At 39.1% G+C, this 21,567-nt stretch overlaps 1 protein-coding gene and 1 pseudogene across 3 annotated transcripts in view; one reads left to right on the top strand and one right to left on the bottom strand.

The window, feature by feature from the left end:
- Window positions 1–21,567, bottom strand: part of ADAMTSL1 (ADAMTS like 1) — an 891,281-nt gene that overhangs the window by 356,653 nt on the left and 513,061 nt on the right. For all 3 annotated transcript variants that reach the window (XM_074330337.2, XM_074330338.2, XM_019739192.3), the window contains one exon: window positions 1,617–1,744. In XM_074330337.2, the coding sequence (XP_074186438.2) occupies window positions 1,617–1,744 (128 nt within the window). The remainder of the gene's footprint in view (window positions 1–1,616; window positions 1,745–21,567) is intronic.
- Window positions 14,177–14,626, top strand: LOC148755014 (large ribosomal subunit protein eL21 pseudogene; annotated as a pseudogene).

Raw genomic sequence — 21,567 nt, 5'->3', positions numbered from 1 at the left:
GTCTTAATTTAACCACATGACAAAAATAGTATTTTTGAATTTCACATAACATCAATATTTGGTAAAATGCTGAATGACATAATTTTACTTGATATTAATTTATCCCTTAAGTTGCTTCTCAGTCTCTTACTCAATAAAAGATTCTCACCATGTGACATTCACATCACTGAGTCAATATGCAAGTTTCCATGCATTTCTTACTAGCTTTGTGAGACATATGTTTTGGATCATCTCTAAAGAACATTCAAGCACGCTAATTTGAGAAAACTACATAATAGGAACATTCCAAATTTGTGCATTTTGGCTTTACTGATGCATGTTTATTATCAGCTATGCCTCACAGTGCTGTAACCATGGTGAGTCATGTCGTGCAGACTGAGGAAGTTTTTGACGTTCAAGATTAAGAGAACAGGTGAATCATAAGGATGAAAGGCCTACTCTTTCTTATGAGCTCAGGGATCTGGTTTGATATGAAGTTGACCTCCAAAGAGACAAACAATCCAACAGACCCATCTTCAGTGCAGAACCAAACATCAGAATAGCTAAATACCAGAAGTGATCTGGTTTCTTGCAAGATATGCGCTTTAACCTTTTTTTCCCAGGGTATGTCATTCCCAGTGGGACCTGTCTGGAACCAAAATGGACTGTAGTTATCAATGGATTCAGTGAAGAAATAGCTATTGAGCTCCTAATATCTGTCAGACCCTGTGCAGGCCTGGGGGATATGGAAAGGAATAAGACTCAGACCCTGATTTCAAGAAATTCTCACTCTTAATACAATAAGTTGACATTTTCCTGAACTGACATCTCACCACTTTTCTGCTGTTTGGTTATGAAAAGTCTAGAAGAATCAGCAGATGTATACTTTTTCCTTCTTCTGTTTTATATTTCATAATATATGGTAACTTGAATCGAACCTCTTACTTGCCACATATAACACTTTTCACTGTCAAATAAAATACTACCATTTACACTTTATATTTCACAGTTTGGAGAAAAATCTAGTCATGGACCAAATAGTTCAAGAAGCAGTTATGAGCTATTATTATTCTATGTGAAGACTTTCGATTCTAACACCTCAGGCCTTTTCCTATCAGCTTGGAAACCATTAATTACTCTCGTTTCCACCTTCATCATGGCTCCCACAATTCATGCCCAATTCCCACTGCATTTCTACTCTCCCAGGTCTTCTTATAGTCAAAACTCATCCTTCATTGAACTGAATAACCTTAGGGAACTCCTGGCCACTGCAACATATAAAACAACTAAACCAAATTACTATGCATTTGTAAAGGACTTGGAAACACTGGCATCCAACACAAGCTCAATATGCTATTAATGTTAATATTGTTGCTATTATGGTCACCATAAATAAGGTGGTGCAAAAAGTACATGTTGTGGAATTAAAGGTACTAGATCCACTTCTATTAATACATTCTTCTAGTTCTACACATAAAATTTGCTTGGTAAATGAGATAAATTCTATATTGCTTCCCATAGGAGTATATAAACACCTAGCTGGAGAGGCACATATTTAATTCTTTGTACCGTCCTTTTATGTCTCGAATCTGCTACCTCTGCGCCTTACCAAAGCCCCCTTTGGGTACAGGACTTACTTGCTGCTGAGACAGCGTCTGAGTGAGTAGGAGGCCCCTCCGCCGCAGGTGCGTGAACACTCGCTCCACGGGCCCCAGGCATCCCACAGACTGTCCCTGTCCTCCTCGGAGCGTGTTGTCCTGGAGCTCTGTGACAAACGAGAGGATGGTCAGTATCATGTCCCCAACACACCCTGAAACATATGTCCTAAAAGGTGGGTGGCCTGTATGTCTGTCCATGGTGGCCTTTCTGGGGATGAAAGCGTGCATCCGATTCTTTCTAACTTAATAATGTATATATATGTTTGGGGAGAGGGATATTTGACTTTAAGGACCCTGGGCCACAAATGAAGGGGTCAAGGGATTGTACAAATAGAGCAAATGGAAAAGGGGGACAAAAAATAGGAATCTGGGTTAGTGGAAGACACATTGGAAGAGAGTCAAAATTTTGCACGGAGTTCATGGGTCTACTTCTTGTCTCTCTGTGAAGAGAGAAGCTTGTCATGTGCATACCAGCAGTGCTCTCCAGAAAAGCATTTCATGCAATTGACAGTTCTTTTTAATGAAGCAATGTCATTCCCCGTTTTCAGATTTGTGCATTAGAATAACTGCGTGAACTAACTTGTATAGAGATTGACTTTAGACAGATAGACATGCATGTTATTAGGCCTCCCAGTGAAATCTGCATCTACTGTCGGCAAAGTCGTTATGGACAGGCTTCCGTGTGGTGCTTCACATTTCTGATAAAGAAGAGTCAAAGATCCGATCTGTGCCATAGTTAACAGCACAGGCTCTGGATTTAGAAAGCATCTTGTTTGGCTATGGTTTCTGTTTATTATTATGTGTCCATCAGCAATTAACTTACTACCTCCTTATATTGCAAAATCTCGCTCTATGAAATGGAGATACTATAACTATGCCACTACACACACACATACGCCACATAGGATTAGCTAAATGAATTTAGGACTAGTTCCCAAGTAAAGCACTAATAAATATTGCCTATAATTACTATGTTATTATAAACTGAGAATACATCATATATGTACACACAATTATGTTAGTCTGCTCGGCTGCAATAAGAAAATACCAGGTTGGGTGGCTTAAACAACAGTAGTTAATTTTCTTGTGGTTCTGGGGCTCAAATCCAAGATCAGGGTGTCAGCACAGTCAGATTCTGGTGAGTGCTCTGCCCTTGAGTTGGAGATGGCTCCTTCTCACGGTTTGCTCACGTGACCTCCACTTTGTGTCGCCATGGAGAGTGAGAAAGCTCACTGCTGTCTCTTCTGATAAAGGCACTAATCCCAGGCTGAGGGTGTCACCCTCAGGACCTCATTTGAGCCTAATTATCTCCCAAAGGCCCCACCTCTAAACACCATATTGGGGGTTAGGGCTTTAGTATATGACTGGGTGGAGGGTGCAATTCAGTCTACAGTAACAGTTCTATAAATAGCTAATGTAAATTGCGGCCAAATTACTTTACTGAATAAACCAAATGTGATATCCAAACATTAAAGTTTTCTTCTAGTGTCAAAAACATACTCGCACATATGACAACTATTAAAATTCCAAAACTGTTTAGAATGTGCATGTTAGCCAATAGGCCAATTTCATCTTCAATTTTTGCTCTGAAGAGAGCGTAGGCAGTGTGGGATACTGGGAGAGCATGGGACAGGTAGTGAAGAGAGGGTAACCTCTCACAAAGCATTGTGACAACTTGAGATGATGTAGTAAGTCAAGTAACCAGGACATTGTAGGCTCAGAAATAGCTATTATGATCACTTTTAAATTAATTTCTCATGCCCTAGTTATACTCAGGGTTGTAGCATTCAAGCAGGAAAGGCCCCGGAAAAAGAAAAGAACATCTTGCCCCCAGAAAACTCTTATTTTGCAGTAATAGGATTCTTGATAAATCAGTTGCTGTGGGGCTCAGTTGTCAAATTGATGACTTCTTGGAAGTTTTACAACTGGTATAAATTAAGTTAGAAACCTAGCCTTAGAGTGCTATACCATGGATTGGCTAACTGGTAGATGTTTTATTTAGATTCTTAAATTATTTGAAAGGGCAATGGGATGGTCAGTTGTTAAGAGCAGGGAGTATGGAACTATTTAGCCTGAAGTGGAACACTGGTTGCAGAGCGCACTAGCTGAGATCTATTTATGCTTCGGTTTTCTTACCATAAAATAGGGATAACAAAAATACATCACTGAGACATTATGAGGATTAAAATAGTTAATACACAAAAAAACTGAAGACAAAAAAGGAACAAGACAAATAAATAAACAAAAACTTATGGACACAGACAACAGTTTAGTGGTTACCAGAGGGTAAAGGTGGAGGGGGGAGGTAGAAGAAGGTAAAGGGGATCCAATATATGGTGATGGAAGGAGAACTGACTCTGGGCGATGAGTACGTAATGCAATATACAGGTGATGTGTTATAGAATTGTACACTTGAAACCTGTGTAGTTTTGTTGACCATTGTCACCCCAATAAACTTTAATAAGAATGAAAAAAATCACACATGAGGTGGGAACAACCAAATGTCCATTGGTGGTTGAAGGGGAGAGCTCTGACACATACTACAACATGGATAAACTTTGAGGACATTATGCAAAGTGAAATAAGCCAGACGCAAAAGGACAAATATTGTATAAGTCCACTTATATGGGGTACCTAGAGTACTCAAATTCATAGAGACAGAGCGTAGAATGGTAGTTGCCAGGGGCAGGGGAAAGGGAATAGAGAAGATGAAAATAATTCTGGGGATGGATGGTCTTGATGGTTGCTGAAAGTACTTAATGCCACTGAACTGTACACTTAAAAATATTAAAATGATAAATTTTGTTATATGTGTTATACCGCAACAAAAATACATATAGACATTTTTAAAGGTTTTAGGGACTACATAATAAACACTATATAAGCATTTGTTGCCATTATTATAATATTAACATTATTAATGTTATATATTATCAAGTCATTTATAAACACATATGGGCTCTGAAAGGTTCTAGGAGGTACACTGGGAAGGTACATGTGTTTTTTCTGCTGAGCTCAGCTGAGGCACTACGTTCGTGAGGTATCATCTCCCTGAAAACCCTGACTTTCCCACAGCAGAATCTCTCAGCCACTTGTCACACTGCTTGGCCTGGTGATGTGATCTGCCAGTAGTTTGAGGTTCCTATAAAATGCAGCATAGGATGGGTAACAGAAACACATTGGTTCTTGCAAAGCCTGTCCTTTCTAAGGGAAGTATTTATTGAACTCCAAAGCCTGGTTTACAGGATTACTAAAATCAATCTCTAACCATTGCAAAGTGAGGTACTGTTTCCAGAGCTTAATTAAATAGTGAGACAGAAAAAACCTCTTTGTCACTGAAATATACATACTAGTGTCTTTGCCACACACCCATTAAATTCAGTCCTCATATTTTTAAAAAATTTATGGTACATCTCTTGACTCCCCTTGTGTTTGTCTGTGTGATTGGAAGATGGTTCTCTTGAGAGTACTTGCCTGATGCAGTAACTATTTGTGTGACAAACATACACTGTACAGTGCAATTTCCCTCATTTTATTAAAACTAATTATGACCGAATGAAAAACAATATCACAAATGCTAGGATTCAGGAAGTAATTAAAATGAACAAGATGAGTGATACTATCCAATTACTACAACTGCAAAAAAAGAAAAAAGAGTAAGTCCACATGTGGCATTCACATGTGAACGCTATTTCCATGTGAGATAAGAACACCAGAATGCCAAATCCTTGGGAGGTTTCTCTCTGGCTGTTCTTTGGATAAGATATTTAGGAAGTAATGTATAACTGAGATTTTGTTTTTCTAGAGAAGCAAATTGTTTCAAACTTTGTGCTAAAGTTGCTTGATATTTTTCATGTGCCTTGTCTAAAGAGACACTAAAATGGCTCTAAGGTGAGGTTTCACTGACTAAACATCTTACCTCATCATAAGTTACAAGTTTCAGCACAGCTAGGCATATCGAGTGAGTACCCGCATTTCTCTGAAAGAGCTCACATGCTAACCCAGAAGCGAGTCGTGGACCTATTCCTCAAACTGGAACAAACAATTCATTCCAACTGAATCCATCTTTAATGTTAAACTAAGTAGAGTGATTTTTCCTCCTTTTTAACTGTATCAGATTTTTACCTCTATAACCAAAACGGAGATTTCAGCAATGTCTGGCAGGTCATTTAAGACCTAGAAGTATTTGCTTACTATAGTTTTTTAGGAGGGCTTCAACATAAACAACTTTTGTGCCTGGTCCAGGTTGGACTCATGTTTATTTGTCTCTTACTTTTGAATGTGCAGCCCACTTCCCTCCACAGCAGCATCGTTTAAAAAAGTGTAAACTTGGAATTGCATCTAGCAAAAGAAACTGAGGCAGAAGAAAATAGGAATAGATAATGAGTGTGTAAAAGCACTGCTGGTTGCTTCTGAAATCGGGATTTTAAGCTTTTCTAATATAGCCCAGCCAATGTTTCTCATTTAATTTCAATCACATAAAAGTAATATTTTAATCTCAATATCTCCGAAACAAGGTCATGAATGCTATAGAAACACGGTGATCAAGAGATTATCTCTGACACCACTGCTGGAAATTTCAGTGATGGCATCCAGTGAAATGAAGGTCTTCGGCTATTAATTGACCAAGAACTAAAAGCAACTATGGAATTCTGTATGTAAGCCAATGTTTCACCAGTAGGAGATTTATCAGAAAAGTCAAAACTGCATCTTCTATGGAACTTGAGGGAAAAGTCCGTTATAAGCCCCATTCTTATTGCAGCACTTATTTTACTTCATAGTCATTGGATGGGTTAGAATGAACAATTGGCACTTCTTTTGAGCCAGCATTTCAGAAACCCAGTAAACACAGCAAGAAGAAAGTCCTGAGTCTTGGTTCCATAATCCTATGCAACTTAAATTGAATGTGTCCCTTGAGTTATTCACCTCAGGAAAAGTCTAGCTATTTCTAGATCTTTGATGCCACATGATGATCTTTGAATGTAGCACTGATGATGGCTCCTAAGTCAACTACTTTCTTGTTAAAAACTCATCCACCAACGTCCCAGTTACATCCATCCATTGCTCCTGGTCAGTTAAGTGGCTCTATGCCTCAGCCAATGCCAACTGCATGGAATATACAGGCATGGCTCATTTTATTGTGCTTTTTACTGCATTTCACAGATGTGTTTTTTGCAAACTGAAGGCAAGACCCTCCACCAGCAAAAAGATTATGACTCACTTTATTGCAAGACCTGCTTTATTATGGTGGTCTGGAACCAAACCTGCGATATCTCCAGGGTATGCCTTTAGATTGTGGCCATAGGGCATTAAACACCTCCTACGAGTATTAGAAGAAGGTGAGAAGAGATGCTCTGAATCCATTAACCTCAGAATAGTATCATTTTCTCACCATTGTTGGCTTTTGTTGGCTTACCTAAATGTGGTTTTCATCTGACAGTTTTGCAGTTGATTTCAGAGTCAAAGGCAGCAACCCCCCCCCCCCCCAGCAACCAAGTATCAGGTGATCAGGTTGTTTTCTATTTTTATTTCTTTTTTTATTTAAAATGGGGAACAGTGTGTTTTCCCAGAACCTATCAGCTTCAAGTCAAGTCATTGTTTTCAATCTAGTTGTGGAGGGCACAGCTCACTGGCCCAGGTAGACATCAAACCGGCGACCTTGGTGCTACGAGCACTGTGCTCTAAACAAATAAGCCAACTGGCTGCCCTGACAGGTGATCAGCTTTTAAGCCTGACAGCTACAAGTAGTTAGACACCTTGAGGAAACACATGAAGCAATAGTGCCCTGCCTCTCACTACCCAGTGGACATTTAACCTTAGAATGACCTCCTATGTACCACTTTATCCAGGAACCTCTTTTACTAGAAACCAGACAGGTTATAAAGGACCTATGAAAGATGTTGTAGGATGAAGCATAAATTAGCAATAAAAAGACTCTAGTGTTATATTTTCTCAGACACACACACACATATACAGAGTACTTGGAAAATATTTTTTCCAAATGTTGTAAGAAGAGGTCAAGCTATATGAAAACAAAAGTAGGTGCTGAGGAAATGGATGATAGGTTTTTGTAAAATTGAAGTCATACAACAGATGAAGTTATATTATAAGCAAAGTGTTTTTCAGACATCAACAGATCCTCGAAAGTAGCAAAATGGGTTATGGGACAAGTCAAAGAATGGTTCTTCCTGTTTCAAGATCAGCAAGAAGGCACCTGAGTCTCTGGTTTTCCTCTCCTTCCGGACAGACAGCATTTAGCTTACGCCATCTGGAGCTGTGTATGTGACTGTACAAAATGGATGTCACACACCTCTAAACGAAAAAGAAGGGCAAACCCTCCAGTGACGAGAGAGCCGTTTTTCCTGTGGTGTGTCCATGCAAAGTGGAGAAATCTATACACAGAAACATCCCATCCATGGACCAAGCTTTGGAAATGAATCTGCAGATTCCATTTTTAGCTCCCCTACACACATCAGGTCTCTATAAATCTTATCTAATCCTTGGCTTCTTTAACAACTTGGAATACTGGTTCTGCCGCCAACTGTACGTGGTAGGGGTTGTGATTCCCTGCTCCTGAGAGCTTACAGACATTAAGCAGTAACTGGGCTCTTGTAAAAGTCCATTAGCTTTTTGATGTACTTTCTTAAAGAGCAGTATGTGGAGACTGAGGCATGCGCCTTCCCAGATACTTGCTGCTAGCTTTGCTGAGGAAATTCGGATCATCTGGTTCTTATCACAGCTGCACTGCTGGGGGATATGATGAACTGCCAGTGACACAGTGCACGGTCTTTCAGAGGCCACTGCATGAAGCCTGTCCCTTGCTACTGAGGAGAAAAGTCAATTCTGTAACAGGGTGAAAAGCTTGATGGGCACAGAAGGACTTCTGGGGACATATCTCCCTTTTCCTTTCATTGCGCGTACGTGAGCATACCCTGTTCATAGTCCTGTTAGGGCATCTGATTGCACCTAAGCCAGGAGCATTGGTGGTGAGGGAAAATGCTGGGATTTAGTAAGTAACTATGTGCCAGGAAGCATGCCAGAATTTGCACAAATTATGATACTTATTACCCACAATAAGCCATGTCAAGTTAGGAAATTCTTTTCCTGTTTTACAAATAAGAGAATTGAGGAGCAGAGAGGCTAAACAACCTGCACCACAGTGCAGGAGAAAGAGCACGACTTTGGAGTCGAACAGACTACCAGTCATATACTAGTACACTTAACTGAGGCACATTGTCCGATCTCTGAGCCAGAGTCTCTTCATCTGTAAAATGGGGACACTGATACTTCTCTTACTAGCGTGATTATGAGGATTAATCAAGAGAATATATGTTAAGTATCTGGTGTAGTTTCTGGCACATGAGTGTTAATTATTTTCTCTCTCTACTCATGCCACACACACACACACACAAACACACACCATCTGTCACACATCTTGTGGGGCCAGGTTTTATAACTATATCTGCTAATCTTTTGTGTTGCCTACTTTCACATTTTGACCTTCTTTTGCATTTTAAAAAGCATTTATCAGTACATGAATTTTTTTACAGAAAAACAAGAATGAATGTTGTTACTTTTCTTTAAAAAAAATTAATTATTTTATCCTCAGAATTCTTTCCCAATCTGGGAATAACAACTTGGAGATGAAATTAAGACAGCTTTATAACTTTTGAGGAAACAAAACCCCGACTCTGCTCAATGTCAAATGCTTCAGTCAGTTTTTCATTTCAGAACTATGATAATTTCATTTTTTTGTATTCCATCCAAGGACAAGGGAACTGCTGAGAAACCTCTGGGCATTCTGGAGAGTTACACCAGAACATAATTTCACAGCCAGTTGAGTTAAAATCAATAATTGCTAATATGAGCAAAGGTTTGTATCCAGGAAATTTGTGACTGGTTAGAGTATTCTGAGTCAGCTTATCTCAAGGAAGGCCAAAGTAAAATATTCTGTCACTGTCAGGCTCTATTATTTTAAAAGCATAAAGTAAGCAAATAGAAATACCCTGTTTTGTTGTAATACTAATATAACACACATACATATATATATGTACATACATTTGTGTGTATATACATATGCATACGTGTGAGGGGTATATCTTACAGGCTATAATATATATAATGTATAGTCTGGAAGATTCAGAAATTTTGTACTAGAAATAGGCTGTCAGTCTGGTTTTCCTTCTCCACTATAATAATTTGCTTTATAATAACAACGATAACAGCTGAACTCCTGAACCTAGGGGCTGCTCAGTGGAAGGCTGAAACCAGTAATTCCATTTCTTTCACAAAGGAAAATTGGACAATAGGAGAATTGTATCGTGTAGAAACTGCAGTAATTAAAAAAAAATCATTTATTCCCATGTTTGTGCTGACAGCCATCATCTTACAAGCCCCGTGTACCGTAGGGATATTTCCCAGCCTTCATACTATTTCATCTCAAGTGTGAAACTTAAGCCATTTTACCTGGAGTTCTAAAAATGAAGCTGTTCTCCCTGGTCGCTGTTTTTTCTATATGTAGAAAGGAGAAATCTCCAGTGGAAAATAATACGTAGGCCAAGCACCAAGGAAAACAGTGAAGAATCACCTCCAGGGGGTTCCACACCCCTCCACTCCCCAAACTGGCACGTCTGCAACACCCCCTCAAATGAAATTCCTTCTCTGCTCTTTTTGTGAATTCCTGACTTCCTGGTGAGCCAGTCAGAAGTGTCAGTTTCCGTTTCCATCTAATCTAACTCTCCAAACTGCAACCCCAATCAGCCATAGATCGTTTCTGCAGCACTGGCAAATTTTGACGAAATGCATTTACACAACATCTGTAGAACTAACGAAACATCTGAGGCTCTGGACAGCACATGTCAGGGTTTGGGATCATGGAGCAAGAATTCCTGACAGGGAAAAAGCTCATTCTGTGACTCACTGTGGAAACTGAAGATTAATAAATTAATATGGTTTAGAGTTTGATGAGCACAAACCCAAATTATAATTGATAATAGAGAAGTTTGAAGAAGTGACTTGTTAACTTTCTGCCACTATTAAGTCTTTGGTTTTAGCAGAACTTTTCCTAACCCTTCTTTGGTTGACCATGATGCCATCTGAGCCAAGAAGAAGAAAAAAAAAATGCTGAAATGGTTCTGAATGAAGCTCCGTAGGACTCCAGGTGTCATTTAGTTTCTATTTCTATGCTCGTGCCCAGGCACGCATGCTCTCTCTCTCTCAAGTGCCATTCAGGGATTGTGGGATGAGTGTTTGGATTTATAAATTAAAGCCTTCTCCCTGACTCAATATTATGTTTTCTTTTCTGTATTCTTGTTCCTACTTTTGCTCACATTAAATCCTTTTACCCAGAAAAAGTAGGACAAGCCCCTACTATCTCAATATTCTGCTTAATCTGTAATTATTTGATGTCACACCCATGCATTATCAATTTTCAAGATTTAGTACAGGAAAAACAATACAACGCAAAACAATATCCTGCTTTGCTGTAATACGAATAGAATGTTAATACAAATATCACTGTGCAGTTTCTCAGCATTATTTTATGTAGCAATTTTCTTCCCGATTAGATTATAAACTCTGTGAGGGCAGGGATGATGCTCTCTATTTGCGAGCTTCCTGCAGTTATCATTGTAATAATTGCTATGCATGTCATTTAGAAGAAAATGAAGAGATTTGGACAAATACCGGGGGTGTGAAAAAAATGTATACAAGTAGACACTTTGGTCAACGTTGCTCAAGCAGTAGTTCGCCGTAATCAGAAGTGTCTGGATGTTGATGGTAACCACTTTGAGCAGCCCCTGTAATTGCAGAAGTCAAACGTGACTTGTATTCATCTTTTGTTATGGGAGTATATTGAGTATTACTATTTTAATAGTTTTTTCCTTTCTTAAAAGGTGTACACATTTTTTGGCACCCTCAGTATTTAATACTAGATGGTGAAATGCTTTGGAAGTATGTTTCGTTTTAAATCCTAGGTTATTTGTTTACTTGTCATTTCTCAAAAACATACACAGGGCATGAAATAAGCATGTGTATATGGTGGGGTGGGGGAGATGAAGAGAAGCAGAGAGAGAGAGAGAGAGAGAGAGAGATCTAGTTACTTAAATTTTCCAAACTGTTTCAAGTTCTGGGACTTTCTTCTTTGTTCCAGTTCTAATACGTATCACCAGCCCCTCTTCCATATCAAAAGGTGAATTTTGTCAAAAACACTGCCCCTAAAACTTGGATGCACATTTTAAAAAGCAATAGCTGTTTCAATTACCATATCCCTGTATCTTCAACAGATAACATTTCCCTCTAGTTTCCACCTGCAGCTGTAGCTGTAGGCAGATGCTAGAGCAACTGGAACCATTTTACAGGTTTTGCAGTTTGGCAGTAAATCATTTTGAGGGTCTACTTATGGTCCTAATACTGTTCCATGATCAATGTAAAGCAAACCAACCAAGAGTCCCATCAACCTAGAAGCACCATAATTGCCAGCCGATAATCAACAGATTTCTTTAGCATTTATACCCCGCTAGAGTCTCTGGGGCCAGGAAGGCAAGACGTTGACTTGCTGTTTTGAAATGATTGTCTCCCATCCAGGTTCACCATTTTCAACAGCTCCTATTTGATTCTCAGTGTCTACTAATAACTGTCTACCAGTCCCAGAGCTCACTGTTGCATAGCGCTTTCCCTCTTGGCTTATGGAGGGACCTGTTGCTTTCTCTTGGATGTGAAGTCTGAATCCTATGACAGTGCTTATGTTTCTGCGTCTGCTTACTCCCCTGAGTCCAGCCTGGTGCACTAACATCTTTTAGAGGATTTGTAATTTAATGGGGGAAGATAAAGAAAACAATTTTGACTGTTCAACATCTACATTTAATCAGACAGCAAGTCTTATTAATTCCATTTCGGAAATGCTTCTCTCTTCCATTTATACCCTTTCCATCTGTACGTTCATTGACTTTATTCTGATTCTAGCATTTTATGCCTGGTATTTTGCAATAGCTGCCCATCTGAGTTTTTGACCTCCAGCCTCTCCTCCCACCAGTCTGTCCTCCACACTGCTGCCAGTTATCTTTTTAGAATACAAAGCTAAACTGTTCATTCCCTAAGAGACTCTCTATGGTTCCACTCCCTATAGCTGGTAGCATCTAGTAATGGATTCCAGATGGGCTACGAGGACTCAAACTGTATGCAACATTTTGGGCGTATGTGTGTTATTATCATATTTCTGGAAACAGGATTCATAGCTTTTGTCAGATTCTCAAAAAAAAAAAAAAAAAAAAAAAGTTTAAGAACCATTGGGATAGGATAAAGTCCAAATTACTCTTGTGACATACAATACCCATCCTAACCTGAGCCGAAGTCAACGTTCTAGACTCGTTTCTGCTGCTCCTGATCACTGTCTGTCCCCTCCAGTAACTGGGCATTGCTGCTCAGTCACACAGCTGCGTGGGGACCTCTGATACTTGTTTATGATCCTGCTATTGTCTAGATTTCCTTCCTCTCCATCTCACCTCTTTTTACTGTCTTCAACTTGTGTATTGCTGCTCCTGCTTTAAGATGAACCTCCAGTGTCATCTAGTGAAATGTTCTCTAATCTCTAAGTAAAGATCTCTGCCTTTCTTGTGTATTTTGAGCATATTGCTAGGACTTTCTATACGTGGCTGTGTCAGCATTTGTCAGCCACTGCACTGTAGTTACGTGTTTACACATCTATCCCCAGGAATGGACTGTGTGTTTCTTAATGCCACGTCAAAGATGTACCCAGTGCCTTGTAGAACACCAGGCATGTGATCGGTCTCAATGCATATTCATTGAATGAATAATTAACACAAGGCAGGCTAGGGCAAATCGTAGTTGAGTGTCTAATTCATAATGGCTGTCAGCTTTCACTCAGGTTCATTATACATTCAGATTCTCTAAAGACAGAGAGGGGGAATACATATACAGAAGCTGCAGACAAGCAAGGGAATGAAAGAAAAACAATTAATTGGACCCATGAAATAAAAAGATTTCTGCTTATTCACATGTCTTTTTATTCCAACTTTAAATATGTCCAAAAGGTTTAAGGCTAAGAGGCAATTAACCTGTCATATCTTGCCTTAATCTAGCCTAACCCAAGTCCTGGATATCTATTTGCCAAACAGCCTTCATTGCTGAGTAAACAATAGTCAGTTCTTCTGCAGTACTTTGTGGAGATGAGTGTGCTACGATTAGGAGGCAATGAAGATAGGTAGGTGAGGGAGCCTGGACTTAAAAGTACAGGCTTCTACCAATAATAATAATAAAAAAAGAATATTTGTTAAACCATATTTTCATAAATGTAAAAATTAGTTCAGGGCAGATAACCATAGGTCACAGAAAAATTTAATGTTGAGCAGAATTAATCAGAAAAAACATGACTTGATAGAAGCAAGTTTTGATAAAAGTTTTAAAGGGTTCTGAACCGGAAAGAATAGATTTCCATTACAGTTGTAAAAATTATCTAGCTTTTCGGCCAGGACTGCCCTCTTCCAGTAATTCACCAAAATGACCAACACAAAGGGAAAGAGGGGAGGCCCTGCTATATGTTCTCTAGGCCTTTTAGAAAACATGGAGTTGTTCCTTTGGCCACATACATGTGGATCTACAAGAAAGGTGACATCGTAGACATCAAGGGGATGGGCACTGCTCAAAAAGGAAAGCCCCACACATGTCACCATGGCAAACACGGAAGGGTCTACAATGTTACCCAGCATGTGGTTGGCATTGTTGTAAACACACAAGTTAAGGGCAAGATTCTTGCCGAGAGAATTAATGTACATACTGAACATATTAAACAGTCTAAGAGCCGAGATAGCTTCCTGAAACGTGTGAAGGAAGAAGGAAGCCAAAGAGAAAGGTACGCGGGTTTAACTGAAGCATCAGCCTGCCCACTCAGAGCGCCACACTTTGTGAGAACCAACAGAAAGGAGCCTCAGCTGCTGGAACCCATTCCCTATGAATTCATGGCATATGTGTAAAACAATAAAAGACCTCTGTACTGTTAAAATCATCATCATCATCATCTAAATTAAAATCATAGAGGTCTGATGTTAACAGGAAATGAAAAGAGGAAAATATTGATATGAGCCCTTGAAGACTGGACTAAGTGATACCGCTTTATGCTCCTAATGTCTAACACGGGGCTTGATATGGAGATCATTGTTCAGTGGACGATGAGTGTTTAACTCATTTTTTTGTGAGCACTTTTAATTTTAAAATGTTTTGGAGAATGGACATAGATAATACTGATGGCAAAAAAACTTTCTAAACAGGGACACAGGCTGGGATCAGGACTGGGCCATTGTGGTATTTTAGGCCACTTAGTTCTCTTGTCTCAGTTCAGTCACTGGGGAACCAAGAAGGAATTTTGGCCAGATCTTTTCTAAGATCCCTAGCTATAAAAATGTCTACAATTCTAAAATAGCCAATCCCATTAAAGCATATTTACAAATCAATTTCTAACCTGTAAAATGAGACAGGAACATTTGCTTGATTTAACTCATGGGTTTGGTGTAAAGATTATTTAAAAAATAAAAGTGCTAAAATATGAAAGGATTGAACCAGTACAATTACTAAATGAAATTCAAGTAGAGATGATCCTATTGCTTCAGCTCTAAGAATCGTTTAATTAAAAAGTAATTCTTGAAACAAAGAAGCTCTATTGGGACTGATTTTCTTTACTAATACACTTATCAGCATCCAGAACCACTGTCAAATCCAAGTGACTTCTGAATAAAAGGAATGATGAATTTTACTCTGTACTTTTTATTGATAAATGTGTACTACCTTTATCAGTAACAACTGAGGGTCAGCTGCCTTCATAGTACAGCTTTTGTTGTAACTACAGCAATCAGAGCAAGCATTCGCTAGTTAAATTATTATTTATTTCACAAACATAATAGCTTATAATTTTTTCTTTAATATTGAGCAGCATAGATTGTTGTATAAGTTCCTTATTTTAAAACACTGCAAGAAAGACTCTGGGTTTCTAAAAATAACTTGTTTTCCTCAGTCAATTGTAATTTGTCATCATTATCTGTAAACAGTACAGATCTACTTGTATTGAGATAGAAAACAATATTGGTGATTAGAGACATATATACCAGTCGTCTCTTCCTAATATCTTCCCTTCAAGTTCATGAAAAATATTTATATTTTTGAACTGGCTAAATTTCCTGTACTGTTAGCATTTTAAAATTATACTTGAAAATCATTTAGTATTGTACATATGGGAAGTAATATAATCTTCCATTCATTTGTAAATTAAATGAATATCAAGGAGCCATTAGCGAAACCACTTATTAAATGTTTATTAGCATGTGAAATATAATACTTTTTTTGTGATTCCTGTAAGCCCTTCTCTACCCTCAATGCTTGGTAAAGTAGAAGCAAATATTGTTTCTCTCAGAATTTATAAAACTTAATTTTTGCTTTCGATGTGCAAGCATTTTGAGTCTATGACCTTTCTGTTTTTAGCAAAAAACAAACAAAACACAACTCCTTCAGAATCATACAATATTATTTAACGGTAGGAGTAATATTTATATGCATTGCATTAACCGTGTTTAACAATGAGAAAAGTGAACAGACTGCTGTCTAATGTTATAATCACTGGAATGCCTCGGGAATATATTAAAACGGATCTTGGCCACTGACAATATCAAGATTGCTGATTGCACCCCAGGCTTCTGTTTTAAAGCCTGGTTTGTAATAAGCAGAGAAAGTGAAGGTGCTAAATCATGATTTACTACCCCATTGGCCTCACAGCCACTCTGTCTCTAGTGCGGGGCCTCAGAAATCCATTTCACACACGGCTGCTATCAGCATCCTTGGAGCGCCTAAGACAAAAGCACTTTCTCCTCTTTTTATTAAAACCAAGCTGACTTTTATCTCCTAGCTCCTGCTTTGGGCTCTGCCTTTTCTTGCCACTTTGTCAATGGTGAGAGGTCATATGTCTGCTACCTCCTTCCCTTTCACTTCTAAACGTCTTGAAAGGCTGAGCCACATCCACTGCACCCGCTTCCATAATTCCCTCAAATTCCTCAACGCTTTGCAATCTGGCTTCTGCCCTACCACTTGAGTGACATGGCTCCTCTGAAATTCATCAGAGTCCTATAATTCACCACATCCTGTGACCTTCCCTCAGACCTTGCTGTGGGACATGCCCCCCTGGTTTCTCTGTCAGTGACTACTGGCCTGTCCCTCCCTCCTTTTCTTACTCACTCTGACTAGTAAATGCCGGAATCCTCAGACTTCTGCCCTTGGACCGTTGCTCTTCTTCCTGCACTCCTGTTGAGCTTACCCACTTTCCCTTGCTTGAACTCTTCCTTTTGTAGATGACATACAAAAACATCTCTACCCCAATCTCCAGGCTTTTATTTCCACTCACCTGAATACCGTGTTAGTACTTTTAACTCAACATGTCCCAAACCAAGCTTAATATTTGGGTCCTCATCCTTGATCAGTCTTTCCTTTAACACAGTTATAAATATATAATCATTTCTAGAAAACATTTCCCCTGCCTCCGACCTCTCACCCCACCCCATCTATCCACACATACATACCCTATATCCTGTACTATATACTGTATTTCACTTCTGCAACATATCTCCTGTCTGTTCCCTCTTTTCCGTTCTATCCGATGTCCTAAATCGGGCTCTCCTTACTGTCAGCTACATGACACACAACTCGTATCCACTCGGTTTCCAGTTCTGGCCAGGTCAGTTCCTCTGCAGCACAGTTCTGTGTCAAAGAAGCCATGGATAGGTTGGAATGGTGGTCTGGGATACAGCCTGGAGTTCCAGCTGCCGGGGTTGGTCCTTGAGGAGACTGGCAGCTGAAGCCAATGAAGGCTTTGGAGCAGGGCATGATATGATCGGAGTTTTACAGTTTTCAAAGTACTTACGTAGTCATTTGCTCCTCATAATATCCCTATGAGGCACAGCAGGTTTATGGGCATTTTAGAAAAAAGGGACTTCTAAGGTTGGGGGGTGGAGTGTTGTAAAAAGGATAAGAGTGAAATCCACCTTACGACTACTTCCCCACCATATAAGAGAGATTTAGAATCTCTTTACATCCAATTAAGTAAGTGGGATCAGGATGAATAAGAGTACATCATCTGGACAGGAATTAAACTTGGCTGTCGGAGGAAAGCAGGGGGAAATAAGAACAAATATTTAATGTGACACAATGGCCACCCAGAAAAAGGAAAATAACGAAAATGAAAGATTAGATGACTAGTATATGCAGAAGACTGGATACGCTCAGAGTATCTGTTTTGTTTTATTTTGTTTCTTCAAACCAGGCTCAGAAAGGTTCTAATTTCTATCTTGTATAAAATGTGCATGGTTTCTGTTTTCGAATAAAAAGTTTATGCATTTAAATGGCTGGTAGATTATAGCTCAGATTACATTATATCCTATTAACTGGAAGAGCGCCGGGTCTCTTTGTGCACGCTCCTTAACAAATAGGATAATCTTCTTCACTTCATGCATCATAATCCTCTCTCTCTCTCTCTCTCTCTCTCTCTCTCTCTCTCTCTCTCTCTCTCTCACACACACACACACACAAGTACACACACATACACATACACTTATAATTTACAAAATGCATTCACATCAATTATATGAGTTATTGGAACTAGTATAGTAGTATCCTTATTTTAAGGAAAAAGGGCTCCTGTCTTTTTGTTTTGTTTTGTTTTTGATGTGGGTGGGTTCTAGAAATCATCTTCAAAGATAAGAGACAAAGCCCCAACAGATGAGAGCTGTTTAGAATCTTTTAAATATTCAATTAGATCAGTGGTTATCAACTGTGGCTACATGTTCAAATTACCTAGGAACTCAAGGAAAATTGCCAATGCCTGGGCCCCTCCCCAAACCACCTGAATCTGACTCTTACAGGAGGGAGGTCGGTGGCTGCCCATTTTTAGTTCTTAGTTCTCAAGGTGATTTTGATGCAGAGGACAGTGAGAACCCTGAATTAGACAATGTTTATGAGTGAATTCACAGGATGACTTTCTTGAACCAGCCGTTATCTTTATTCTGTTTCAGATTCCCTGACTTCAACAGGCTCCAGACACCCCTAAAATTAAAAAAAAAAGAATCCCAGTTTTTCTTCCCAGCCCCTTTGAGATTGCATGGGAGACTTCAGTTAGCAGGCAAAGCGATCAGCTGCCTTGAACTGGGGAGAAGATAAGAGATTGGTTTCTGGGAATGAGTTAGAGGAATTCCAGCCTGTAGGAGGGGAATAGTAATAAATGCTGATGTTTACTGGGCACTGGCTATGTGTGTGAGCTATTGTACTAAGTATGTTGCATGACTCGTTTTATTAAATTTCACAATAATCCTTTGAGGTAGACGCTATTGTTGGTCCCTGTTTTGCAGACAAGGAAACTGAGACACAGAGAATAACAGGAAGGTCACACTGGTGGAGCCAGGATTTGAGCCCAGGCAGTCTGGCTCAAGAGATCTGCTCTTAACAACCAAACACACCAGTAAGGTGCTCAACCTGGTGTATATCAGAATCACCTGGACAGCTAAGAAAGTATCCAGGGGTCCAGGCTCATTGAGTAGGAGGATCTTGAGCCTTGATAATTTTAACAAGTGCTCAGCTGATTCTGAGACTGGCTCCAAATTAGGAACTACTGCATTACACTATATTGCTTACAGATAAGAAAACTGCATATCTCATATATATATATATATATATATATATATATATATATATATATATATATATATATATATATATATATATATATATATATATATATATAAAACAAAGGAGGTCCTAGGTAGGGGGCTTTGACCTTGGTATGGCACAGACCAGAAGTAAAGTAAGTTCAATGGTTCAATGTACAAACTCGCAGTGTCATAGATTGGCAAGGAAAGGCAGAAACCACCCACATCAGAGGAAGGTGAACCGGCAGAAGGAAGGAAGAGAGGAGTCCGTAAATCATGTTTTTGTATCTGACTCTCAAGCCTAGCTTTGCTCCCATTGGTTAGATATAGGAAAGACCCTGACACAGTATTTCATAGAATTCAAGATGCCACGGAATGAAGTCACATTATTTGATGTACCAAGAAGAACAAAAAAAGAAGCCACCCATTAAACTGTGACCTGCTATCAACGACAAGATTCATCCACATTTCTAAAATCTGAAAAAATAAATGTGTATCTTAGGATCGATGAAATACGGTACAAGCAGTGAACTCTAATGAACTTGGTTCTGAAACTGAGGAAATCACTCAGCACGTTGGGGAGGCTCCTGCTGACAGAGTCCAAATAACATAGTTCCAACAACATGGAAAATAGTCTGTACTGCATATTTTAATATGATTTGTTTGCAGAAAAAATTGAATACACGTACACTAAAAGTAGAGGAATTCACACCACCCTTTATGTCCTAGTACTCAGATTTCTTATCTGTGAAATGGGTTGTGGTCAAGGCTTATCTGAGGTAACATCTATAAACAAACAGCTCAGTGCTTGGCCCATAGGAGGACACTGAAAAATCAAATTTTTTTCCCCCTTGCTAAGTCTGAAGAGATTTTTATGTTGTTTGCAGTCAGTTTTGGGGAAGGAGGGAGGAAAGTTAAAGTGGTAGGTATCCAAAATTAGAATGAAAGTCAGAAGGACCACATGATTTAAAACATACATACCTGTTTGATGCTGTTCCAAAGCAAATCTACTTTATGAGGTGAGGCCAAACTATAATCAATTTTGTATTAATGCTGAGTGAAGAGCTACATGCACATTGAAGACGATTCATAATTAGATAAAGAAATGATATATATCCACAAGATTTCAATGCCTGATTAAAAGTCTGATGCCTTATGAATTGGATTTATAAAGAAAAAAATATGAAAAATATATGTGACATTTAACTCTCACTTTCTTTAAAAACAACTTGTGGGTTATTTTTTTGGATCACATTATATGTTTAATATGGAATCATAAATTTATGAATTTCAGATATGGCTTGATTATTTTCTGAAGACCACAATTAATATTTAATCAGGGAAGATAAATTTAGACCCTTTATGCTGTGTATTTCGCTAGAGTTTCAGCTGCTTTCAAAGGGAACTTTGCATGTACAGCCTATATTAGATAAGAATATAGGCTGCAAGAATTAGGGCAAAGATATTTGCTGGCTTCTCAAGGAAAGATTCATAACTGTGACATGAATCGAAGAGCTGAATAGGGTACTGTTTGGTGAGAAAACAGATAAATAACCCTACATGGGAAAATACTGCAGTCTGATTACAGTACAAAAATGACTCCATTTTATGCACTTTGTGTTACAGGAGGGTGGTAAAGCTTTCAAAAAGAACAGGGGTACTTGTTTGAAATAGGCATTATTTATTTTGAAAGATTCACTGAGAGTGAAGAAAGGGTTAAGTCACATGAGTGTGGCAATATCTACAGTAAGGTTGGGCCTGAATTCACTAATTCCTGAGAGGGCAACAAAAGGTTCTTAACTTTTTAGGATACTGATACATTTGTTGTTCCAGAAGGCTTGACATCATTGGGGGGGGGGGGGGGATTCTGACTGCAGGTCACATTTTTGAACAGGGAGCCCTTGATGAAAAGTATCCACTCTTTCACGTGTTCATTCAGCAAACATCTGAGCACCTACTCAGTGCCAGGCTAAAGGCTGTATGCTAAGCAGTGGGACCTAAAGAGCCCAGGACACAGCTGGTGCTTTAAGAGTCTCCGAGGCCACCGGATGTAATGCGAAGGAATTCTTCCTGCAAAGAACTTTGTAGTTATATTCATGGATGCTTTTCTCTCGTTTCCACTGCTGCTGCTGCCTTCATGGCTTCTCACCAGGAGAGGAGCACTAATGTTCTAACTGGCCTTTTGGTCTCAGGGGGACTCTCCACTCTGTGGGGCCACTGCAGCTGTCAGCCTGTAA

Source organism: Rhinolophus sinicus, chromosome 16, assembly GCF_057876585.1.
Source record: "Rhinolophus sinicus isolate RSI-liver-muscle chromosome 16, RSI-T2T, whole genome shotgun sequence".
Taxonomy (NCBI): domain Eukaryota; kingdom Metazoa; phylum Chordata; class Mammalia; order Chiroptera; family Rhinolophidae; genus Rhinolophus; species Rhinolophus sinicus.
This window is presented reverse-complemented; position numbering and strand designations above follow the sequence as displayed.